General features: G+C 41.2%; 1 protein-coding gene, 1 long non-coding RNA gene and 1 other non-coding gene across 7 annotated transcripts in view; 1 reads left to right on the forward strand and 2 right to left on the reverse strand.

Moving 5' to 3' along the window:
* The window catches only part of CRCP (CGRP receptor component), a 45,393-nt gene extending 23,248 nt beyond the window's left edge, over positions 1-22,145 (reverse strand). For 2 of the 5 annotated variants that reach the window (XM_005283418.3, XM_065573363.1), the window contains exons 1-4: positions 22,034-22,145; positions 16,879-16,915; positions 3,943-4,041; positions 971-1,065 (exon numbers count right to left, since the gene is read on the reverse strand). In XM_005283418.3, coding sequence (XP_005283475.1) covers positions 971-1,065; positions 3,943-4,041; positions 16,879-16,915; positions 22,034-22,035 — 233 coding nt within the window. In that variant the 5' untranslated portion in view covers positions 22,036-22,145. Of the gene's footprint in view, positions 1-970; positions 1,066-3,942; positions 4,042-16,878; positions 16,954-21,754 lie in introns of those variants that run through there. The other 3 variants (XM_005283417.5, XM_024099703.3, XM_065573361.1) reach the window with 2 other exon arrangements.
* On the forward strand, positions 5,034-9,077 carry LOC135976621 (uncharacterized). Its single transcript, XR_010593915.1, has 2 exons — positions 5,034-5,875; positions 8,473-9,077. It is a non-coding gene; the product is annotated as an uncharacterized LOC135976621 (long non-coding RNA).
* Positions 22,031-22,101, reverse strand: TRNAG-GCC (transfer RNA glycine (anticodon GCC)). Its single transcript has one exon. It is a non-coding gene; the product is annotated as a tRNA-Gly (tRNA).
* Positions 22,146-23,859: the final 1,714 nt, after the last annotated feature.

The following is a 23,859-nucleotide window of genomic DNA, read 5'->3' on the forward strand; positions in this document are numbered from 1 at the left end:
AGCCAGTCAAACTTCCACTCTGAATTCCCCAGAGGAGACTATGGCTCTTGTCTGGGTGTTTATTCAAGTGAACGCAGATTTCCTGGAAATCACAGAGGATACACCTTTAGTGTCCAAGGAAAACAGAGAGGGGAAAAGAAATATCTTAATTTGCTGAACATTAATTAATTAATTAGAGGGTACAATTCTGGGAAGCTGCTGAGCATCCGCAACTCAAAGACTCAGGCAAGAATTAGTTTCTTCAACAGATTACACATTTCCCATACATCTCTATGGGGATCTTATGTTCAGTCACACTAGTATGCCTATTCTTTGCTGGGGAGACATCAATTTTTTTTAGGAATGGAGTTATTTTTCTGAGGATAGAAATGAGCAAGATGACTCAACACACTGAGGTTTTTCTTAGTGTCCCTTTTTATTTTGCTGAAAATCCATCCACCTCACATAGTTTCTACCTCAGCAAACATATTTTTTAATACTTCTTTGCATTTTGACTATGAGAACTCATGCTGAACACTATAAGGCAAACAGTTTGAGAAAACTTTGGCAAACAGCATCCATTTAAAGCAAATGTGCATGTGTGTAGGTGTTCATCTGAGAAAAAAGGATGGCTAGACAGAGAATTTTAATTTTGTCCTTCATTTTTCCGTGAACTGGGTTAGACAAGTTAAGCAAAAGCAGACAAATTATTACATTATTTTTATGTAGAGCTGGTTTTGAATATTCTCATGCACTCTTATACACATACAGGTCTGTCACATCTTAGGCACATTTAACATGCGCAATTTCAGCTTTACACAGTCGGCAAAAACAAAAAAACAAACTGTTTCTGTAGTGCGGGCGATTCCACCCGCAATTACACTCAATGTAATTTTGACTATACACGATTTTCGCTTTAGGCGCTGACTGTGGAACGTAACCACAGCGTTAGATGAGACAGACCTGTACTCAAAAGAAGATCTTTACTTACTTGGTTAGTTTATGGCCTTTCATTGCTATGAGGAAATCTCTCACAATCTCAGGACTTTGGAATCTGCATGGTGTTTTGGATATGTATTTCAATGTCTGCACAAAGTTGGAAAAAAACAGATTATTACACATTTATTTTTGCTTTGAGTCATATGAGATCTCTATGAAACAAGTTAGTTTATGAAAAATCTCCTCACTCCTTTTGAGAGAAGTCTGACTGGGGAATTTAGTTCTTTAACGTCGTTCAGAAGGTAGAATGTACTGTCATAATTGGCACAATCATTTGGATTTCCCTTGCTTCACGAAGATCATATTAATTTTTGCTGAAAGTGTAAGCAACAGGCAGTATATAAAAAAGTAATTATGTGATGGCAATTATGCCAGCACTTATCTAGGAAACCCTTCTGAAGTTGGTCCATACAGAGAGACACGGTCTAATGCTGAAAGACAGGAACTCCTATGTTCTAACCCAACTCTGAGGGTTCCCTCTGTAGTGTTGGACAATCACTTGACCGCCCTGTAACTTCACTTGCCCATCTGTAAAATGGGGATAATATCTACCCAGATTTGTAAGTGCACTGAAGTGTATGGATGAAAGGTCCTTTTTTAGTGCTAAGCATTTAAACACATGCAATTCAAAGAGTATTCACCTGTAACACATTTTCTTTATTAATTTGAATGAAATAATCTTAACTGGCAGATCAAATTGGGACCAAGGTATTTTTAACATCATCAGAGATTTAGAATGTTTTGTATGTGTATAATTCTAACAATACAGAGGATTTCAAAACCTTGTTTAAAAAGGCATCCAGTTGTTAAAACCGAATTGAAGAAGAACCTTATCGTATTTATCCTTGGGACCATGTAAAGTTATTTTCTGCCAAGTGTTCATGAATTCAGTGCCAATGGTACTCTCACTGCCAGGCCATAAATAGCTCATTTGAGCTCCACAACTGAAACAAAGCCTTCCAGCATAAGGATGTTTTCATCTTTTACAGCTGAAAGCGTACTGTAATCAGCATATCTGGCAGTGCTTTCCCAAAGAGCTCAGAAGTTATTTATGCAGATCACAATTAAAAAAAACTTTGCAAGGATATTGTAGTAATTTATTCAGATATTGTCAGTGAGACAATTCACTTCCCTGCTCTGTTGACCTTTTACACTAACATACGCTTTAAAGGATATGTTATGCTTTGTTTCTCTGTTTAAATGAATGAGAATCCAAGATGACAGATAATACATCTTTCAACTTATCCGAGCCTGTCATCCTAACTAAATGGAAGGCTTGGTGAAGAATCCCTGCTTTAGTTTTAAATAAGTATATGCAGACTGCAGTTTACAGCTCCCTTTTTAATTTGACAATAACTTATGAGCTTTTGTGGGCATTGCTTGAAAAACACCCACTATAAGGAATTGGGATCAGAACAGGATTCCAGAGAATTCTTGCATTTTTCTGAAATAAAAAAGTACAAACGTACTAAACATTACTATTATTTACCAATTTCCCCATTAAAATACCATTTTCTATTAGAGGAACACAGCGCTATTTCAATTCTATAATGATTTCTTTTCAAAACTCTGCTGCTTCTTCCATTAAAAAAATCAATTAAAAGTATAAAAATGTCATATTAGGGTCACATCAAAATTCAGTTCCTGTTTACTAAGATAGATCCAGCAACTGCAATACCAGTGGACACATGCATGTGCAAAACTTGTGAGTCTGTATGCGTGATGGACAGAAATAATTCCATTAAGTTGAGTACCTAAAGCAAGTACACCTAGAATTAATCTCTCTCTTTCTACTGGCACAAATAAATGTCTAGATGGCAAAATGCATGTGAAAGCATTTCATATACTGGCAACAATATAATTAAAGAGTTAAACTGTAAATTATGTTTAGACATAAATATAATCACAGAATGGTCTTTCCCCCCATACATTTGAAATACATCAGAATGAGATAGTAAATCTCAATGTAAAATTAAATTAGATTTTTGTAAACTCTGTTTTATCAAATCTAAGGCTTATAAATTGCAATTTTGTCCTTTCAGACAAAAAACAAACAAAAAAAGTAAGCCTGGATGAAATCTTGCTCGCATGAATAGTTCCCCAGCAGTCAATGGGACTATTCATGCAGGCCAGGAAAGCTGGAACTGGCCCAGTATTAACCATGCTGATATTAAAGACAATTCTCTTCCACGGCCACCAGAGGTCAGACTACAATTTTTTTAAGTAATTACATTTGATAAAGCTGCTAATTTAAGATATTCAGAACCATCCCATCATGTTAACGATCAGTAAATAATAGTTTTAAAGATTTTTCTAACAACACATCAAACATTTAATACTGAATTTACCCGTGACTGAATGTATAATTTAGTTACACTGTGTAATCCAAGATAGTAGTTTCTTTTTTAGTTGGAGAATTTAATTTACTTGTTTTTAACAGAGAAATCTATAGACCATGTGAGTTCTAAACCTCAGGTCTGAAACTCCTAGCCTCCCTGGAAGTACAGATTCAAATACAGGCAGCATGTGCTGGCAGGCTTAAAAAATATATTGAATGTAGTTTGCTGTGTTGAGGTCTTTTGAATGACACATCGAAACCAGAGCCACAGCCTGTCTGCTCTCTATAAACATTAAAAATCCTTTGGCCGTTTTCATAAGAGCAGGAGTTTGTCCTTGTGTCCTTGACCAAAATTGCTCCTTTCCTCCATGATGGTGCACACCAGCTAGCCAGCACTTTCCAGCTGTATTTCAGTTGTGCTGTACGCACGCAGCTTAAGCACCACTTTCAGATTTTTGGGGGAGGAAAGTTATATTACAAAAGTCAAATATGTATTTACTGAAACAACGTTCATGAGTAGGAAAATTCCAAGACAATTTTGCATGTGTGATTGTAAATGATGAACACTGTGATACAGGCCAGCCTCTGACTTCTGTTAGGGTGCTAAGGGCTATAGCTCTACTCACTTCGTACATGATAGTGTTCAGATTCTGCTGGCCAGAGCTCTGTTTGTGTTTTCCACTATCTTTGCGCTGCTGCTTAAGATCGGTAAGTAACTGGAACACCTAAAAAGAAAAAAAAATGAAAAGATTTTTTGGAACTAATTTAGCATTTTTTCTACTGCCATTTTTTAAACATGTGTTATTAAATATTACCAATCAACTACAAAAGATTGCCCTACTAGTGACTGACTGTGGGATTAAAATGGAGACATTTTGGTAATGGAAAAATTATTTGTATACAAGAAATGATGAGACAGCAGATCATTCTAAATTATGGTTACTGGTCTTGAATTACACCTCTACCTCGATATTAACGCTGTCCTCGGGAGCCAAAAAATCTTACCGCATTATAGGTGAAACTGCGCTATATCAAACTTGTTTTGATGCGCCCCAGTGCACATCCCCGCCCCCCCGGAGCGCTGCTTTACCGCGTTATATTCTAATTCGTGTTCGTTATATCGGGGTAGAGGTGTATGTTGAACAAAAAGATGTAGGAAGTGTTGGAACAAAGCCTGTAGATATTTGAATGGACTATCAGCACTTGTTGAAGCCTTACCCAAAAGCCCCCATGGAAAAAGTGGTTACCAGAATGAAACTATCAGCCACTTAACTCTATTCCGTGCAACTGCTGGCTATGTGCCACACCCTGCAGTTCTCAATTGAAACTCCCACTGAAATCAATGTGCCTGTTGCTGGAATACCGGCTGCAGGATATGGCCCTATGTTATAGTATTGTAATGTGTGTATACGGATTAACCTACAATATTAAAAGAAAAATATTCAAAATATTCTGTTTTACAGAAACTTAAGTGTGCTGTAGGTGCAAGAAGAATGTGTGCCCTACAATTGTGTTTCTGTAACAAGCCTACAAAATTAGAGCCTGATGCTGCAAACACGACTAAGTGTAGTGGTGCTCCTATAAATTCACTTCAGTGGGGCTGCCTGCAGTGAGCACTATGCTTACTAGTAAGTATTTCTGGGATCAGCTTAGCAGGGTGCTCAGATGCCACAGTGATAAGTATGGTATAAAAACCTCAATAGATTTTATTAGTACATGATGTTAGGTCCAAGGAAAATGGAGTATAGAACAGGTTGTTTGGCCAGCTTAGCCAAAGTTAGGCTAACTGTAGTTGCTGGGCCATTCCTGTCTCTCTGTGAAACATGAGGACATGCTTGCTTGGGCTTCAAAGAATGAGATAAAGGGGGGGACCGTATTCTTGTACCAAATGTACTAGGAACAGTTTGTTTGGACATATGGAGACTTGCAGTCTTCACTCCCTGTTTCTGTTCTTAACTCCCTACTTTCTAGTGCATGACGAAAAAGCTGATAAGAAGCTGCTGAGGAATCATGAACTGTTTGTACTGTCAAAGAACATAGATATGCATGAATATTAAAAGCTTTTAACTAGTAAAGGGGGGTTTGGGGGTTTTAAGTTGCTTAACTATGACGCGACGGAACTGTCTATATAATCTCACTAGTTATTGTAATCGTGGCTGGTTCTCTCTGGAGACGGGCCGCTCTCTATTGTTGTGTGCACTCTTCAATAAAGAGCTTGTATTGGACCTTGCTGGTGTTGCCTGTCTCTCACTCTGCGGTCAGACAACGAACCTTGCCGTCTGGGTTAAAAAGTCCCCGACAGATTTGGCGACTCCGCCGGGACTCGTCTGACTCTCCGGTGCGGGATCAGACTCCGAAGCAATGCAGCGCGCATCCTCTGGCTTCGAGGAGCCTTGCCCGGTAACCTGATCCCTGCGTCGGCGATAAGGCGAGTTCTGTGAACCAGCTGAAGCCCGTAGAAACCCAGCAATGTCCACCTACCCGTTGAGTAGGATCCAGGTCTTCGGGGTTTGAGTCCCTGGGGAGGTCAGGTCTTTGGGGTTCGAGTCCCTGAATAAGGTAAGCGATCGCCATAAAGGGGTTAGAGTCCCCAACGAAGGGTTAAAGTCCCCGGAGAGGGGTTAGAGTCCCCAAAGAGGGGTTAGAGTCCCCGGAGAGGGGTTAGAGTCCCCAGTGAGGGGTTAGAGTCCCCGGAGTAGGGTTGTGAGGGGTTAGAGTCCCCGGAGAGGGGTTAGAGTCCCCGGAGTAGGGTTACAGTCCCTACAGGCTAAATGGGACAGTTTGGCAGCAAGTGCCCGGGGGACGCCCCATTGTCTCTGGTACTTAGAAATTAGAAGGAAATCTCTGGAACAACCGGTTTGACTAAATCTAAATGAGAAACTTATGCCAAATTCAATGGCCTTCCTTTACTACTCATTTGTCCCCGACTAAAAACTGGCCAAGGTGTAGAACCTTTTCTGTTGACAGGATGGATTCCCTCAGGAATATCCTGGTTGGTCTTAGACCGGAACAAATAGATTATTTATTTGTATGGTATAACTATAAACCAAAAGAAAAACTGCTTTCGGCCCCAGCTGGCTGTGAAAAAAAATATAGACAGAAGCAAACCAAAGGCAGTACAAAGTTACAGTGCTGAGCTTACATTTGCAAAGCTTAACTATCCAGTGAGATCCAACAGTCTGCCTTTGAGACCCTGGAGCTGGTGTGGTTTGGGGACGCTGAAGAAGCCTCAGGCAGCCGGCCTGGACTAGAATCTCTGAAAGAGACGCCGCAGGAGACCCCAGGGTGTAAAAGAACAGCCCTCCCAAAAGTAAGAAGTTAACTCTATAGTTGCTAGAGAGAATTAAGCAGTGAAACTTAGTAAGAATTTCTGTAAGTAATCCAGGCAAGAAGTTATTTAAGTAGAATTATTCAACTATGAATACGTTAGTCTAATTTGCTGAAGAACACTCCTGCTGTGTACAATCTGTATTTTATAAGTTTAAGATGAATTGGTATTGTTTAAAGTTGCAAAACCGAAAATACTTTTGCCAGGCACAGGAAACTAGTGTTGTTTAAGGTATTTAGCATTTAATCCTTAAAGTGACTTAATGCTACAAGATTTAAAATGTTTTAAATAAAGACCAAAGGTTGTGGCTGCAGCAGGGTAGTCAAAGCCAAAAAAATAAAAAATTTAAATTTTGTTTTTGGGTAACAAAATAGCAGATAAAAGATCTAGTAAAGAAAGAGAAGGCAGTGCCCCTGGCTCTGTGTAGTTGAGCTGACACTTTGCTGTGGGTGCATGGAGATTTTGTAAGCATAAAAGAAACAGTTACACCTTGTGTAGAAATTAATGTGGCTAGTGTTGTAGAAATTGAATTGTGGAGAGGATGTGCATTTTCCCCAGAACATGTGCAGTGTATATTGTAGCAGAGGTAAAAGAAATGCAAACCTACCAATATAGGTTGTGTTGTCTTTTTCAGATCACTGTGTGTTTGAAAGCAGGAGTTAGAAGTAAAAGGCAATCAAAAGTCTGAGAAAGTTAATTGTGTCCTTTTTTTAAAGTAAGAATCTTTAAGCTGTGGATAGCTTTGGATCTGGAAGCAAGCCAGAAAGTATTTGTATTAATGCAAATTATCTTACTAATAAGGTAGAAGCCACTGAAACCTGGGCTGCCTATGAAACAAATACAAGGAAATATGGGGTAATTCCTCTGTTTTGTCTAAAATCAACAAGAGTATGTGTATATAAAGGAAATATTTTAAGTAAATAATGTCTTTCAAATCATCAGAGAAAACGGATGCCAGCTGAACAGCATTCAACGTACCATGCATTTACTAGTACAATAGGAATTATTTTTGTGTTTTATGTCCTGTCTTGTGGAGTTTGTCTTGTGGCCAGAATTGTTGTGTTTAATATTTTCATAAGACAGTCTAGTTCAAAATTAAATAAAAGGGTTAAATAAAAAAGCAGATACTTGTTTTATTCAACTTGGAATACAAAGTGTTTGGATAAATCAGGAAAATGTGATATACTAAAGTCTAATACATTTGCTTAAGTAAAAAAAAAAAAAAAAAAAGCTTAATTGGTCAGATCTTTTAATTGAAAAAAATGTTGTTAAAATTTGCATATCAACAGTCTTTGGAAGCAAGGACATGGAAGGTTAACCCACTCCCCATATTGCACATGGGATCCTTCTGGCTACCTCAGATTTCTAGCCAGAGGGCTGGGGAGGGAGGAAAGCTATTGGACACCAGAGGTTGTACTGAGTGGACTCCTCAAAAGTGGGTGTGCTTGTCCTGGTTTGTTGCTCCAAAGCTCTGTATAAAAGTTATTTTACTAGAAAGGTGTATATGGCATACATTGAATAATAAGACTAATGTACTGTATAATGGCAATGTGTATGTGTTCATTGTTGAAAAAGGTGTATAAGTGAAGAGTGGAAGTTTCCTTTGTAAGTTAAAAAAAGCCAAGAAAAGAAAAAAGAAAAAGAACAGAACGAGTTAACTGGAAAAAAAAATAGCTAGCAAGCTCAGTCTAAAGATAAGATGCTGGCCCATCCAAGGGCACTGCCCACAGCTAAGACTTGGCTGACAGCCAAGAAAAGGGGGGCCTGAATGTGCCCAAGCAGCTGTAAAATCTGCAAAACACTGCCAGGCATTAATGAAATGTGTTAGGTTTTTCTCACAGGTAAAGAAGTGCTACCTAAAGACCCTAGCAGCCCTGCCATTTATTGAAACCAGGAGACTGAGTCTACATAAAGTCCATCAACGAAAAACTGCTTTGACCATGCTGGAAAGGCCCTTTCCAAGTCCTGTTAACCACCAACACCGCTGTGAAGTGCGAAGGACTGCCTACCTGGACTCATGCTTCTCACTGCAAAAAGACCCCTCCACCTCGGGAGGACTCTCCGACTGATGATCAGCCTATTCCTCCTTCTAACTCTGCTGTGCCTTCTGGACAGCAGGGAAAAGAAAAAAAAAAGACAAAGTGAAGTGCTAGTAACCTCTGCTTGTCCACTGACAGACCTACTGTGCCTTTGGATTTTTTCCTAAAAAAAGCAAAACCCATTACAAGGTGATGTGCTAGTAACCTCTCCCCTGTATGATGCTGAACCACACTGTTTCAGAAAAAGAGAAGAAGGAACACTCGCTCCATTGAAACCACCAAAGTCCAGGAATTCCTGACTACAAAAAAAAAACAAACAAACAAACAAACAAAAAAAACATTAAGAACTGACCCTGGTGAAGAAACAAAGAATTATACACTGGCAGGAAGAAACTTGTGGGACCCATGCTTGGGAATGTGGTTTTGATTGGATTTTGGGGTTTATTCTACAGGCTGCGCCCTGTGTTTTGAATGAGTCCTTCAGCATGTATTGCCCTCCCTAATTGGATTTTAAATGCAAAAAGGGCTGCTATTAGATTAGCACAACAGAGGGCTTGAGTTATTTCCTCTAGAAAGAAGAGAGACTTGACCAGATCCCTATGGAATAGGGCCAATAGTACAGCAGCAGTTTAAAATATTTTTAAAAACCAAAAACATAATAAGAAATTAGGGCAACTAAAGAAGGCCACAAGCCTTATTTGTGGAGCACAGCTAACCCAAGTACAAGCTGGAATTGGTGAGTTACATGTTATCTCCGCCCTTAGTACTATGACCCAGAAGTTGCTAATAGAAATGGTATTAAATATCACTAAGGCTGGGAAGGCATTGCAGTAGGATCTAGCATGTTCAGGCTTGGCCCACTGCCCTTACAGACACATCAGGAGTACCATCTGATCTGTGGCCATAAAGAAATACTTGGAGACTTTCCTGGTGGAAGTGCGGACATTCTCAATGCTCCTTCCAAGCATATGGACCGGTTAGGGAGGTGTGGGATCCCACATACCGAATCCTGCCGGGTACATGGGGAGGATGCATGTGAGATTGGGTAATTCACCGAGACATCTGGAAAATTAGACTAACGCCGATGCCCTGGTGGACTTGGTAACAGCACAGAGAAAACTAAGGCAGATGGTTCTCCAGAACCACTTGGCTCTAGATATTTTACTGGCCTCTCAGAAAGGAACATGTGCATTAATTGGACAAGAATGCTGTGTGTATGTCCCAGATGTTTATAATGCCACTTAAAAAAAAACCACCTTATGGAGGTAGCAAAGGACCACGGAGGGAAGCGAATTGAATCCTAGTGGAGTAACTTGTTCAATTGGATTCCCGATATAGGTGGTTGGCTCCATAATGTACTCCGAAGCGCCATTGTAATTATATGTGGCCTGCTAGCTTTGTATGTTATAATAAAGATTGGATGTTGGATGGGCACCAAGATGTGTTCTGTCCAAAAGTAATCAACTCCCAAGCTTACCACTCATAGCGGTCTCATAGCAGTTAGTTGTCCCAGGAGTCCCTTCGAGGTACTCCAGGGACAAAGGGGGGACTGTTAGGTCCAAGGAAAATGGAGTATAGAACAGGTTGTTTGGCCAGCTTAGCCAAAGTTAGGCTAACTGTAGTTGCTGGGCCATTCCTGTCTCTCTGTGAAACATGAGGACATGCTTGCTTGGGCTTCAAAGAATGAGATAAAGGGGGGGACCGTATTCTTGTACCAAATGTACTAGGAACAGTTTGTTTGGACATATGGAGACTTGCAGTCTTCACTCCCTGTTTCTGTTCTTAACTCCCTACTTTCTAGTGCATGACGAAAAAGCTGATAAGAAGCTGCTGAGGAATCATGAACTGTTTGTACTGTCAAAGAACATAGATATGCATGAATATTAAAAGCTTTTAACTAGTAAAGGGGGGTTTGGGGGTTTTAAGTTGCTTAACTATGACGCGACGGAACTGTCTATATAATCTCACTAGTTATTGTAATCGTGGCTGGTTCTCTCTGGAGACGGGCCGCTCTCTATTGTTGTGTGCACTCTTCAATAAAGAGCTTGTATTGGACCTTGCTGGTGTTGCCTGTCTCTCACTCTGCGGTCAGACAACGAACCTTGCCGTCTGGGTTAAAAAGTCCCCGACAATGAGTTCCTTAGAAAAGCAGCAATATTGTTGAAAAAAGAGTAATAAAGACGTCTCCACGTTTTTGAATGCTCAAAACTGTAGGAATGAAATTAACTATTTGATGTTTTATGTAATAAGAATTTTTAAACTAAATTATGTTTCAGTTTCTAAAATAAAGTATTGACAAACCTACTACACTGTTACTACATCTTCTTGCATGACAGTCAGAACTGTAGTAAAATGTAAAGACAACTTCTGTTATTCTTTTCGGCCCCAATGCAGCAAAGCACTTAGGCTTCAGTGGTTCACATGCTTAAGTGCTCCCAGCCAGGCTGTGGGAGGCATTCAGTACAGAAATGTTTTAAATCATCTATTTAAAATTCCTTTTATACTCTGTGAAAATTCTGTGTTCACAGAGAGCCCCCGCAAATGCATCCTTATGGGTCATCACTGATACCAAGAGTCTCCATGCCCTGATACCAAGAGTCTCTTCTGATGCATATATTGTCCTGGAATAAAGCATTCTGGCGCGTCACTAATGAGCTCAGAAGAGGGAGTAGATTTTAAGTCTAAAAAAGAATTCTCTAAATATTTAGTTAAAGAACAGTATTTCTCTATCTAAGCATTTACACTGTACTCATTATATTTGGGCCCAGAGTAGCAGATGGTATTATTTTTAAGGTTGCAATAGACCAAAAATAAATACTGCTTACGTGCCCCATTTCTGAATTGTCTGTTGTAATTTTTAAACTTACTTTAACAGCAATGCTGCTTGCTGCCTTAAATTCTGGATCCCTAACCACAGATCCGTATTAAACTACAATTGCATTGCCTGGGAACAACTTGGCTACTTGTGCACTTATTGTGAGTGCCTTCACCTCATGCCTCCCAATATGTTCAAAGCTGATAACAAAATCTAAGTAATGGACACCCTTCTATTTCTGCTTCCTTAGTTTTTAACCCGCCCCACTCAAGTTTCACTTATAAATCCCATGGCCTTGTAAAAATTGTTGTAAAAATTGGTTCATAAAACTACAATGAAATATGATGAGCAATGTTACCAGTAACTCTGCCATTACAGCAAATGTTGCTATAACTGATCTTCAAACAAAGTGCAGTCTTTATATACTAAATACAGTACAAGTAAATATAACCAAACTGGGACTTGAAAGAGGACACTGATTCCACAAACCTACATACAAATAAATATCAGGTTAAATGAGGGAAAGTGAATTAGAGCTGCATTTACACTTTACTTATTCTAACCAATGCACTGCTCTTTTGTAATATTTTCTCTTATAGAAGGAGATAGGGAAGAAAGCATATTGTGCAAGATTCCCCCTGCCTTCATCTTCGTCAGCATAGTTCCTTCAACACTAGTTGGCATTTTCTAACTGTGGTCAAGAGAAACATGACTAGCCCTAATCCTATGTGGGATATCATTTCCTATAATATATCATTTCCTATAATTTTGCACATCTATAGCACCTGCCACCTGAGGATCTCAATGCACTGTGAAAACATTAACTTTATACCCACAGTATATACCAATACACTACTGTGTACACTACAAGTGTTGTTTGCAGATGATGAAAATGAGGTACAAACAGGTGAAGCAACTAGCCCAAGGAAATCTTTCAAAGAATCAGGGATAGAACCCAGATCTCTTGACTCACAGTCCTGTGCTTCATTCAGACATTTTTAGAGCAAAATATTAGCTTGGCACTGATTGAGTTAGACACCCTCGTCAAGCTGCAATACAGAGAAACGAAGGCACAAATAGCAGCCCAAGAGAAAGAGGATACTAGTTTTAGAGGAATCTGTAAACAGAAGAGTGCTGAAAAATGTGCTTAAAATGCCTACAGCTGCAGACACTGCAAATCCCTTCCTGAAAAGAATTAAAAAGCTATATGTGCTGAGACAACTATGCTGAGAAAGGGAAATGGTGAATGAGCAGTCTCATCAGTAATTCCATTTTCCACTTCCTTTCACTTTCTCACTCAGCACATATGGGTATATATGGCAATAGTGGGGAGGCATTGAGGCTAAGATGACGATGGCACAGACCGAGGGACAGAAAGTGGTTTTAATAAGTGCAGATATTTAGTGCATATAATTAAGGGTCCGATCTTGCAAAGTGATCAGCACGTCACTGCACTGGGCCCTTGTTCTGGGGTGCCAGAAGATTTACACAATGCAAGAATTCTTCTTGTACATGAAAGGTAGGATCCATACCCAATTTTACCATAACATCCTGGCATGTTGAAAAGGAATACAGAGAAGTATTGGAAAGGTCTGATTCTGCAGCAAGCCATAATTTCTTCTTCCATCCTTGCTTTCCATTCTGAGATGGTAGATTTTTTTAAATAAATATTTAATACCACACTTACATCCTCTGACATAAAACCATGGGCTATTTTCTATTTCTTAAACAATAAGATTCCTTCCAAATATTTCATTAAAGATCTTCTAATGACTGACAGGTGGCATACTCTGCCCTCGTCAAACACTTCAAGACTTAGCTCAAAATCAGGATGAAATGGATATATAACTTCAAAACTTCAGCAAGGAAATAATCTGAAGAAAAATGTATGGTTTTTAAAGCCTTTAAAAAAAAAAAAAGCACTGAAATCCTCAAGTTATCTGATTGAATTTGCACCTCATACTAATGTCACATTTCCATCTTACCATCACCAAAAAGGCATTTTCACTCTGAAGACTGTAAAAAAGGCTCAGTAAGGCCTTCTCTTCACTAAGAAAAAAAAAGGTGTTTTCTTAACTAACATGGTAAAATCATAATGAAGACAAGGCAGTTGTAGTTCTCATATGTGTTAGCAGGTCAAGGTAAACCCTAGACTCCCCTCTAGAGTTTACCTGGGCCGAATAACACATTTCCAAACAACAAACTATTTGCCATTACTGAGATTTTACCATGTTAAGAAAAGACATTTTTTCTGTAGTGTGGACTTACTCCAAGATCTTTTAAAACCAAGCTGTAAGAGACTTACAAAGAGCTTTTTTTTTAAAGCACTGATTTTAATTTCAGTAGGTACTGCAGAGAGTTCTGAGATGCAGGATGGTTCAAGTTAAGCATGAAATAGTGACCCTGTTAGCAGCAGCCGTTTCAGAAAACATCTGGATTGATTTTTTTTTTTTTTTGGCAAAGATTTCCTCCAGTTCTAATTCTGTTTTTCTCTGCAACATGAAAATGGATTCAGCAGTTGATCACAGAAATGTAGGGCTGGAAGGGACCTTGAAAGGTCATCTAGTCCAGCCCCGTGCTGAGGCAGGAACAAGTATACCTAAGCCCATTCCTGACAGGTATTTGTCTAACCTGTTTTTAAGAACAGGGATTCAAAACGACCCTTGGAAGCCTGTTTCAGTACTTAAATATCCTTGTAGTTGAAAGGCTGTTCCTAATATCAAACCTAAATGTCTCTTGCTTTAGACTAAACCCAATAATTCTTGTCCTATCTTCAGTGGATATGAAGAACAATTGATCATCCTCCTCTTTATAGCAACTATATTTGAAGACAGTTAGTAGGTTTCCCCTCAGCCTTCTCTTTTCAAGAGTAAATATGCCAACATTTTTTTTTTAACCTTTCCTGTTAGGTCAGGTTTTCTAAACCTTTTGTCATTTTTGTTCCTCTCCTCTTCTCTCCAATTTGTCCACATCTTTTCTCAAATGTGCACCCAGAACTGGACACAGTATTTCAGATGAGGCCTCACCAGGGCTGAGTAACATGGGACAATTATCTCCCATCTTTTACATACAGGACTCCTATTAACACACCACAGAATAATATTAGCTTTTTCCACCATAAACCCCAGATCCTTTTTAGCAGTACTACTGCCTAGACCAGGGGTTGGCAACGTTCAGCACACGGCTCGCCAGGGTAAGCACCCTAGCGGGCCAGGCCAGTTTATTTACCTACTGACGCGGCAGATTCGGCCGATCGCGGCCCCCAATCGCTGCGGTTCTCCGTCCTGGGCCAAAGGGGGTGGTGGGAAGCGGCGTGGGCCGAGGGATGTGTTTGCTGCGGCTTCCTGACACCCCCATTGGCCCGGGACAGCGAACCACGGCGAGTGGGGGCCGCAATCGGCCGAACCTGCCACGTCAGCAGGTAAATAAACTGGCCCGGCCCGCTAGGGTACTTACCCTGGTGAGCCGCGTGCCGAACGTTGCCAGCCCCTGGCCTAAACAGTTATTCTATTTTGTTGTTCTGCATTTGAGTTTTCCCTCCCAAGTGTAGTACTTTGCACTTGTCTTTCTTGACTTTCATCTTGCTGAATTAAAACCAATTCTCCAATTTGTCGAGATCCTTTTGAATTTCAATCCTGTCCTTCGAAGTGCTTGCAATCCCTCCCAGCTTGGTGTCATCCGTAAATTTTATAAGCATACTCTCCACTCCGTTATTCAAGTCATTAATGAAATATTGAATAGAACTGGACCCAGGACTGACCCCATTTGACCCCACTAGATATGTCCTCCCAGATTGACAGTAAACCATTATTAAATACTCTTTGAGTATGGTCTTTCAACCAATTATGCACCACCCATATAGTAATTTCATCTAGACTACATTTCCCCAGTTTGCTTACAAGAATGTCATGTGGGACCGTGTCAAAAGCATTACTAAAATCAAGATATATTATGTCTACAGTTCCCTCACATCTACTAGGTCACTAACTCAGTCAAATCATACTAGACCAACCTACTCTTGAAAATCCACGTTGGCTATTATTTATTACCTTATTATCCTGTAGGTGCTTACAAATTGATTGTTTAATAATTTGTTCCAGTATATTTCCATGTATTGATATTATGGTGATTGCTTTATAATTGCTTGGGTCCTCTTTGTTCCTCTTTCTAAAGATAGGTACTGTGTTTGCCCTTCTCCAGACATCTGTGACCTCACCTGTCCGCCAGAGTTCTCAAAGATAATCGCTAACAGTTCTGAGATTGCTTCAGCTAGCTCCTTAAGTACGCTAGGGTGAATTTCATCAGGCCTGCTGACTTGAATACATCTAGTTTATCTAAACATTTTTTAACCTGTTCTTTCACAGTTCAGACTTATGCACCTTTCCCCTTGTTGTTAATATTAATTGTGTGAAGTATCTGGTCACTATTAACCTCATTAGCAAAGAATGAAGTAAAATAGGCATTAAACACCTCAGCTTTCTTGATGTCATGCATTCTTAATTCTCCTTCCCCACTAAGTAGTGGACCTACACTTTCCTTCATCTTTCTCTCACTCCTAACTCACTTATAGAACCGCTTCTTATTGCCTTTTATGTCCTTTTCTAGGAGTAACTCAATTTGTGCCTTAGCCTTTGTGATTCTATCTCTACAGGCTCACGCTATTCTTCTGTACTCATCCTTAGTAATTTGTCCATGTTTCCACTTTTTGTAGGATTATTTTTTTATTTTCATGTATCATTCTCTTGGCTGTATATTAATTTCTGTCTTAAGACTGGTTTAAAAATGTCCATTTAGGCATTACTTTCCTCAGGTACAAAGTTGACAACTTTAAAAATTTTGGGCCTGATGAGAGAACAGTATAACTGCAAAGAAACCAGGGCAGTTGCCCAGATGTAAAACTGGTGTAAAAGAGAATCTGACCCCAGGTTATGAATACTGCATACAAACAAAGTAAGGGTATTCAGCAAATTGGTAACATAAAAATGTGGGAGAAGAGAAAAGATAATCATTAAAATTATTGATGTTCTGAAGGACTATTTTCTCATGGATTTGAGGACACACATACAACACTAATATTTGGGTTTGGGGTTTTTTTGTTTTTTCACAGATTTGGGATCAAACCCTGCTCACATTCACCATGCAAACAGTAGAATAAGAACTTGTCTAGGTCCCCTTTAAAGCCAGGAATAGACCCCATTTTACCAAACCTATAAAAACAAAAAATTCAAATGTGAAAAATCAAAAGTTACACACAAATCTCCTTAATTCCCTGGTTACAACTCCCTGGAGACATTATTTGTATTTGGACCAGGACATGCTCTCATTGACATCAAAAGGAGTATAAATTGTCAGTTTAAAATCATGGTACAAATAAACTTACCTCAAAGTTACTCAGCAATGCAGCATTTGCGTCTTTCCTGGAAAACAAAAAATTATGCATGTCTCAAATGAAACTGTCAAAAATCTATTCTCTATTCTTTGCTGATCTGTGTGGACACTAAAAAAAAAAAGGAACGCTTCTTGTTAATTTCTGAGATTTTTTTTTTATAAAATCTTCAGGATCACAATTCTGTTAAATCCTCTATAATTTCTGGCTATTGCTGTCTTTCGGAGTTACTTATTTTTGCACACTCCAAATGCAGCTATTACACAAACTAACTGTTTAAGAATATTTGGCTACAACTTAGCCCACAAAGCATCAGGAAGTGTTTAACTTGCACAACAGAATCCTCTGAACTGGGACACCCCAACGAATGGCTTACCATCCTAATTAAGAACCTGCCCCATTACTCCAGGATTAGATAAAACTCCCTGAAGTTTTGTCTGAGTGAAGAGTGATAGGCAGAACCATTACAGAAGACTATTATAAAAAAGAAAAAAATATACAGTACACAATACAAATGAAAGAATAAAATAATATTCATTGCACTTCATCTTAATTTTGTTCTTTTAATGTTTATTTGACAAGTTCTACACTAGCAGACTGAAGTTTAGAGCTTCCCACCAACCAAATGCTTCCCTATTAAGTGAAACGTATAATAATTCTATCCCAATTAACCAAGAATCATTGACATTCACTATCATTAGGCTAAACAGGTTTGCTCTGAGTTAAGCATGCCCTAACTAAGTAGAGGATGCTGTAATTTTATTTTTTAAAATAAATAAATGTTATGTAGAAAAACTAGCCAAGAGCACAATACATTCTGCTGAGCAAACAGACAGTAGTAACAACAACAGAAAGTTACCATACCAAAAAAAAAAACGCTTTTCTCTGAGGTCTGTGTTGCACCATATAAAAAGGTAGAATGTATTGTCAAGTAGTCAACTGTTTGAATAGAACTGTCACATTCATCACATTCAAACAAGCTAAATGCCTTCCACAAACTTCCATAGGTGCTATTATTGATTTTAAATGAAAGGGACCTCCTAAACTGACTCGAGAGAATCTTCAGCAAGTAAGCTCACACACACATCAGTTTTCATTCATGTTTTACGAACCATATCACTTTTGTTTATTTGGTAAATGCAGTTCTTTGGAATCTTTGCATTCAGTCAATTGCCACAGAAATCTTTATGGATGAGGACATTCTTTGTTATAAATAATAATAATGCCATGGAAGAATCACATATAAAATCATCCAATTAAAAAAGTGAGATGATTATGTGCAGTAAACACAAGGTTTGCAGGATGTGGGTCTTTTTAAACTACATTTAAGTCAAAGGATTGGTTTGTTTTTAAAACTGTACACCTCTACAGTTCAGGGCCTTTTAGGGCACAATGGCTTAAACTCTTTTCATGTACCAATGTGTGCCAAACCTAAACCCATCCAGACCTTGGATCTTCTCAACATTTTATATTTTGCCAGGCTAGTAGGATTTTAAACTGAACAATACAATAGAAACATTATTGCTAGTGTGCTTATTCAAGTTGAGTTACCTCTTTATGAAAAACTGGCACCGTTTATAAAGTATAGATTTCAGTTTTCACATCAGTCCCAGCCCTCTTATGGGTAATAAAAAATAACCAACCAAAAGATTTAAAGAAAAGAATGTACATAAAATACCAGAACATATTTTATTTTTTATATCAGTTCGATATATAGTTTTATATCAGATGTCTAAACATAGCACTCCGCCGACTCAGAGTTGAACGGAAAAGGAAAACTGACTTGATTTCAACACCAACTCTGTAATGTATTAGAGTCCCTTCAAGAGTTATCAATGGCCTTAATTGCTGTACTAAGTGAAATATTACTGAAAGATTTTTCTTGATATAATACTATTTATTTTACTGTATGGGAGCCCTTATTTTTAAAAAATTATTATTGGCACCTTATGCTTCTAACATTGAAAACTACATTCCATTTCTAAACCAAAACATTTTGTGAACTTTTTTTGGGGGGGGGGGAGAGGGGGAGGAATATAACAAATTTTCATCTTTGAATTTCGAGAGCTTTGTGACAATTTTATCTGAAGATTTTCCTCTTCTAAGGACTGCTTGAGGAACAAGATGGGGGTGTTTGTTCATTAGGCCCCCAACAGGGCTGAGAGTTCTACATGGGGTGGACTGCACAATATTCCCACCACCTTCAATGGGTCTCAGCACTGGGCAAAGGTCCACTTCCACGGACTCACTGCAGGATCAGGGTCCTGCAACCACTTACACACATACCTAACTTTACTATCATGAGCAGTCGCATTGAAATCAATGGAGCCATGCTCAGCTGTAGAGTTAAGCATGTGCATAAGTGTTTGCTTGCAGGATCAGACCCCCAGTTATGATAGGTCCTATTCATCAAAGGAATGAGTAGGAATTTTTCAATGGGCCAGATCCTGTCACATGTTGAATAGCCCCTTATGTCCTGATCCTGCTAATTGCTTTGTGCATACACAGAGGTCCTTCCAAGTACAGTAGCTTCCAGGGCAGGGGCCTTACTCTAAAAGGTGCAACTCGGTTTAAGGCTGACAGAATACGGTCCTATATTTTTAATAAAAACAACACCCCTCTTCAGTATCCACCTCTGAATTTCAATAAGTAGCTTTAATTATACGAATGGAGAGACCGCATCTCAGATGGTATAGAACACTGTTAGGTCCACTGATGTCAGTGAAGAAGCTATGCCGACATACATCAGCTGAGATTCTAGTACCTTAATACCCATATTTATCAGAAATCAGTGCTGTATGTATGTAGATAACAGCACAACTCAACATTTATGAAACTTGCTTTCTATAAAGACTAGTTTAATAATTATCTCTAGAATTCATTTTTAAACTTCAAAATAGATTAAATGAAAAATTAGATTATTTTGTGCCTCAGAGATATTGCCAAAATGGTAGTTTAACTTTTTGGAAGTGCGTACTACTGTCTATTTAGAAATATATAGGTTTGTGTTGTATACATGCACAGCACCCAGATATACAACAAATTGCTGGAGTTCCCAGCACTACTGCCCTGAGCCAGCACTCTTCTGCTGTAGTAACTTTCTGGTTTGTTTGTTTGTTTTGATTTTTAATTTTGTTTCATGTTTTTGTTTATTTTTGTTTGTTTGCCTTAATTGCTTTGAAGGTTTGTAGGCTAGGCAAGAATTTGACTTGCCTCTTGTGTTTCGAATTGTAGTTACATGCACATTATGTTTCTATCCTCTCTGTCCCAGTCTGCTCCATTCTTGCAAGCAGGCATAAAGGTCCCCAAGGAGCCTCAAAAGCAAGATTTGGATTTAACTTTATGGCAAGAACAGAGAAAGAAGATGGGAAGAATGTTATGTCCATGCACGTCTGACTAGAAAGGATGGTTTTATTAGAGGGTTAAAACAATTCGCATGGTGTTTTACTCAAATAGATGTTTCAGCAATATTTTTCCAGCAAACAAAAATGCAGTTTCTCATTAGAAAACTGTTAACAAACTGTCCAAGAGCACTGGCCTAATCTGGAGTATCAATACCTAAATAATTACAGTTTTTAACATATTCAAAGTATTTTGCCTCCTTGCCTCCCCAATGTTCCTCTTAATTTACACAGGGAGAAAGTGAGGTGATTATTAGATTTGGGGTGCAACAAAGCACTGCACTACGCCCACCATGCAAAGCTACTACCCTTCGTATATTTCATGGGTCCACATAGTACTTTGCAGCCATGTCCTGCATCCCACCTCAATTCTGCATCAGTGCAGGATGATACTACATAGCACGGATGAGGTCAGAAGACAATTATTCTGATGTGGTATCGTGATGGGAAGCACTAGATGTCAAGGTTCAGCCTTGGCAGAGTATAGACCCCTGTGATTTTGGGACACAACACTGTCAAAGTGCAAACACCACCACCTTCTGCAGCCCTGACCTTGGCCACGGAAGCAGCTGGCAAATGGGTGAGGGGGAACCCTCACTCCCACAGGTTTAAGGGGCAATTTCACCTCACCTCAGCAGCCCTGTGGGGTCAGGATCCCACCTCCTACACAAAATTCTCAGTCAGCCCCAACGGAAAGGGAAGCCCCCGGAAAACACCTCACGCACCATGCTCAGCTCCCTATTCAGACAGATCCCAACCAACGGGGGTGGGGGGGTCCCCTTATCCTTTAAAGTCCACATCCCACTCCTGTAGCCAGACCCCGCCCCAAGAGGAGCTCCCCTGTAGCCAAACCCCCCAGAGGGGATCCCCTCCCCCAGCTCCCCCCGCAGGCAGACGCCGCCACCAAGAGGGGCTCCCCTCCCCCTCCATCCAGAACCCCCCCCCAGGAGGGGCTCCCTCAGTTCCCCCTCCAGCCAGAGCCCCCCAAGAGGGGCTCCCCTCCCCCTCCAGCCAGACCCTCCCCGAAGAGGCTCCCCCAGCTCCCCCTCCAGCCAGACCCTCCCCGAAGAGGCTCCCCCAGCTCCCCCTCCAGCCAGACCCCCCCAATTGGGGCTCCCCTCCCACAGCTCCCCCTCCAGCCAGACCCCCCCAATTGGGGCTCCCCTCCCACAGCTCCCCCTCCAGCCAGACGCCCCCCCTCCCAGCGGGGCTCCCCTCCCCCAATTCCCCCCGCAGGCAGACGCCACCCCCAAAAGGGGCTCCCCTCCCCCTCCAGCCAGACCCCCCCCAGGAGGGGCTCCCCTCCCCCTCCAGCCAGACCCCCCCCCCCGCTCCCTCTACAGCCAGACCCCCCCCAGGAGGGGGTCCCCTTTCGGTGGGTGCTCGGCCGGCGGGGGGAGGGAGGGGGTCCCTCAGCCGCGCCCACGCGGCGCCCGGGAGCGGCCTACACGCGCGCCGAGGCTCCTTACACTTCCATCTCGTCCACCCGCCGCCTCCTGCCCGCCGGCGGAGCCGCACGCCGAGGCCGCCCCCGCCCCTAGAGCTCTAGGCCCCGCGGAGCCGCGCACTGGGGCCTCCTGGCGGAACTCGGCGCTGGGGCCGCCTGACTCAGAGCGCGCAGCCCTGGGGCCCTTCTACTGTTGTGGTGCTCGGCGGGAACCCATCCCCATCGCCTGAGAGACCCGCAGAGGCAAAAGTATTGGATCCAAGTTACTCTGGGAGAAGCAGGGGCAAAAAGCGGTACTTGCATTGGCCGGGAATCGAACCCGGGCCTCCCGCGTGGCAGGCGAGAATTCTACCACTGAACCACCAATGCAGGTGATAACAAAAGCATTCACTGCCCTGTACTTAATTTAAAAGAGAGTGACTGATTCTCTGGTTTTTGTTTTCCATATACACTGACCAAAATGTGTCCAATATATAGAAGCCTTTCACAAATGCCCTGAAAATTCACTCACCTATCTTCAAAATATACTTGTCCCCCCGTTATCCTGACAATACTTTTTTTGGGAGGAGGAGGTGAGAGGGAAGAATATTCCACTTGCCTATTAAAAAATTAATTAGTCACTGTGGATAGAAAACTCAGTACATATAGAAGCCTTGCAAAAATGTTCTGGAATTTCATTAGCTCTGGTTCCAAAACTCTTGGCTACCCTTTACCAGGATAATAATGGTGGGGAAAAACATATCTCACTTGTCCATCAAATCAAAAAATTATTGACTATGTGCAAGCAGAATTTTGCTAGTTCTGCAACAGATATATAAAACCTCTTCCCATTCCCACCCACCTACTTCTACGTGTATTTCATTATCCAGGTCATAAGCACTCTCAATCCCCTTTTCTCCCCTCCCTCCTCTTGCACCCCTTTGTATATATATTGTATTATATTTTGTATGGTCTTCTTTAATCCCAGAGAAAACTAGATCCACTCTGCTGAGTAGATACAGTTGAAAATCCCATTGGCTAAGGCAGGCAAAATTCTGCCTGGGCCACTGGCTGCGAGGCAGGAGTAGATGAATACAAGGAACAGCTTCTTCTGTTATTGATCTGCCATTCAAGAATCTATGTATAAACAGTACAGCAATGATTCCTCCAACAACAGGCACAAAGTGCTTGTTTCTGGGGCTGCACAGGGAATTCACAGTCTTGCACGGACTCAAACTCATAAGGATAAGATTTAGCCATGGGCATTTTTAGTAAAAGTCATGGACAGGTCAGGGGCAATAAATAAAAATTCACGGCCATGTGACCTGTCCATGACTTCTCCTATATAGCCCTGACTAAATCTTTGGTGTTTTGGGGGGTTCTGGGTGTGCAGCTGCTGCTCTGGAGGGGGAGTCTCTGCTGGTGCACCTGTTGGGGGGGCCTCCGGGGTGCCCACTGGTGTGCCTGCTGGAGGGATGGCCCTGCCGGCCTGGGACCATGGCAGCCGCCAGTGCTGGCGGAGGGCTGCTTGGGACCGCCGCTGCTGCTGGTGGGGGCAGCCTTGCCAGGTTAGGACTGATGCACTGCTGCTGGCGGGGGGTGGCCCAGGACCGCCGCTGTTGTGGGGGCAGTGCGGCTGACCCAGGGGCCACCTCTGCTCCAGCGGCCCTGGGGTCAGTCGTACTTGCCAGCTGCAGAAGACACAGAGGTCCCAGGAAGTCACGGAATCCGTGACAGACTCGCAGCCTTACTCATAAGCCACTGTGAGTAAATTTAGCACCCAACTTGTTCTCCAGCATCAGGACCTGAAAGGAGGCAACTCCACGTGCCCCCCTGGCTTAGGGCCTTGCTCTTACGTGGGATGCTGCACAATATCAGGCCACCTCTGCCAACCCTTAATGATCTAGACAGGCGACCCAACATGCAGTGTCGTGTCTTAAGAACAGTCAGCCTTTTATCAGTGCAAAGTGAAATATGAATGGATCTCAGGAGCCTGGATCAATAGACTAGATATCAAGTTAGCATTGCTATTCTTTTTCAGTGTGGCATGCAGGGTAGTTGTAGCCGAGCTGGTCCCGGGATATAGAGACATCTCACCCACTTTGTCATTCTTTTTCAGGCCCGGATTCCGTAATCTTGGAGTAATAA

This window comes from Chrysemys picta, chromosome 19 (genome assembly GCF_011386835.1).
Source record: "Chrysemys picta bellii isolate R12L10 chromosome 19, ASM1138683v2, whole genome shotgun sequence".
NCBI lineage: Eukaryota > Metazoa > Chordata > Testudines > Emydidae > Chrysemys > Chrysemys picta.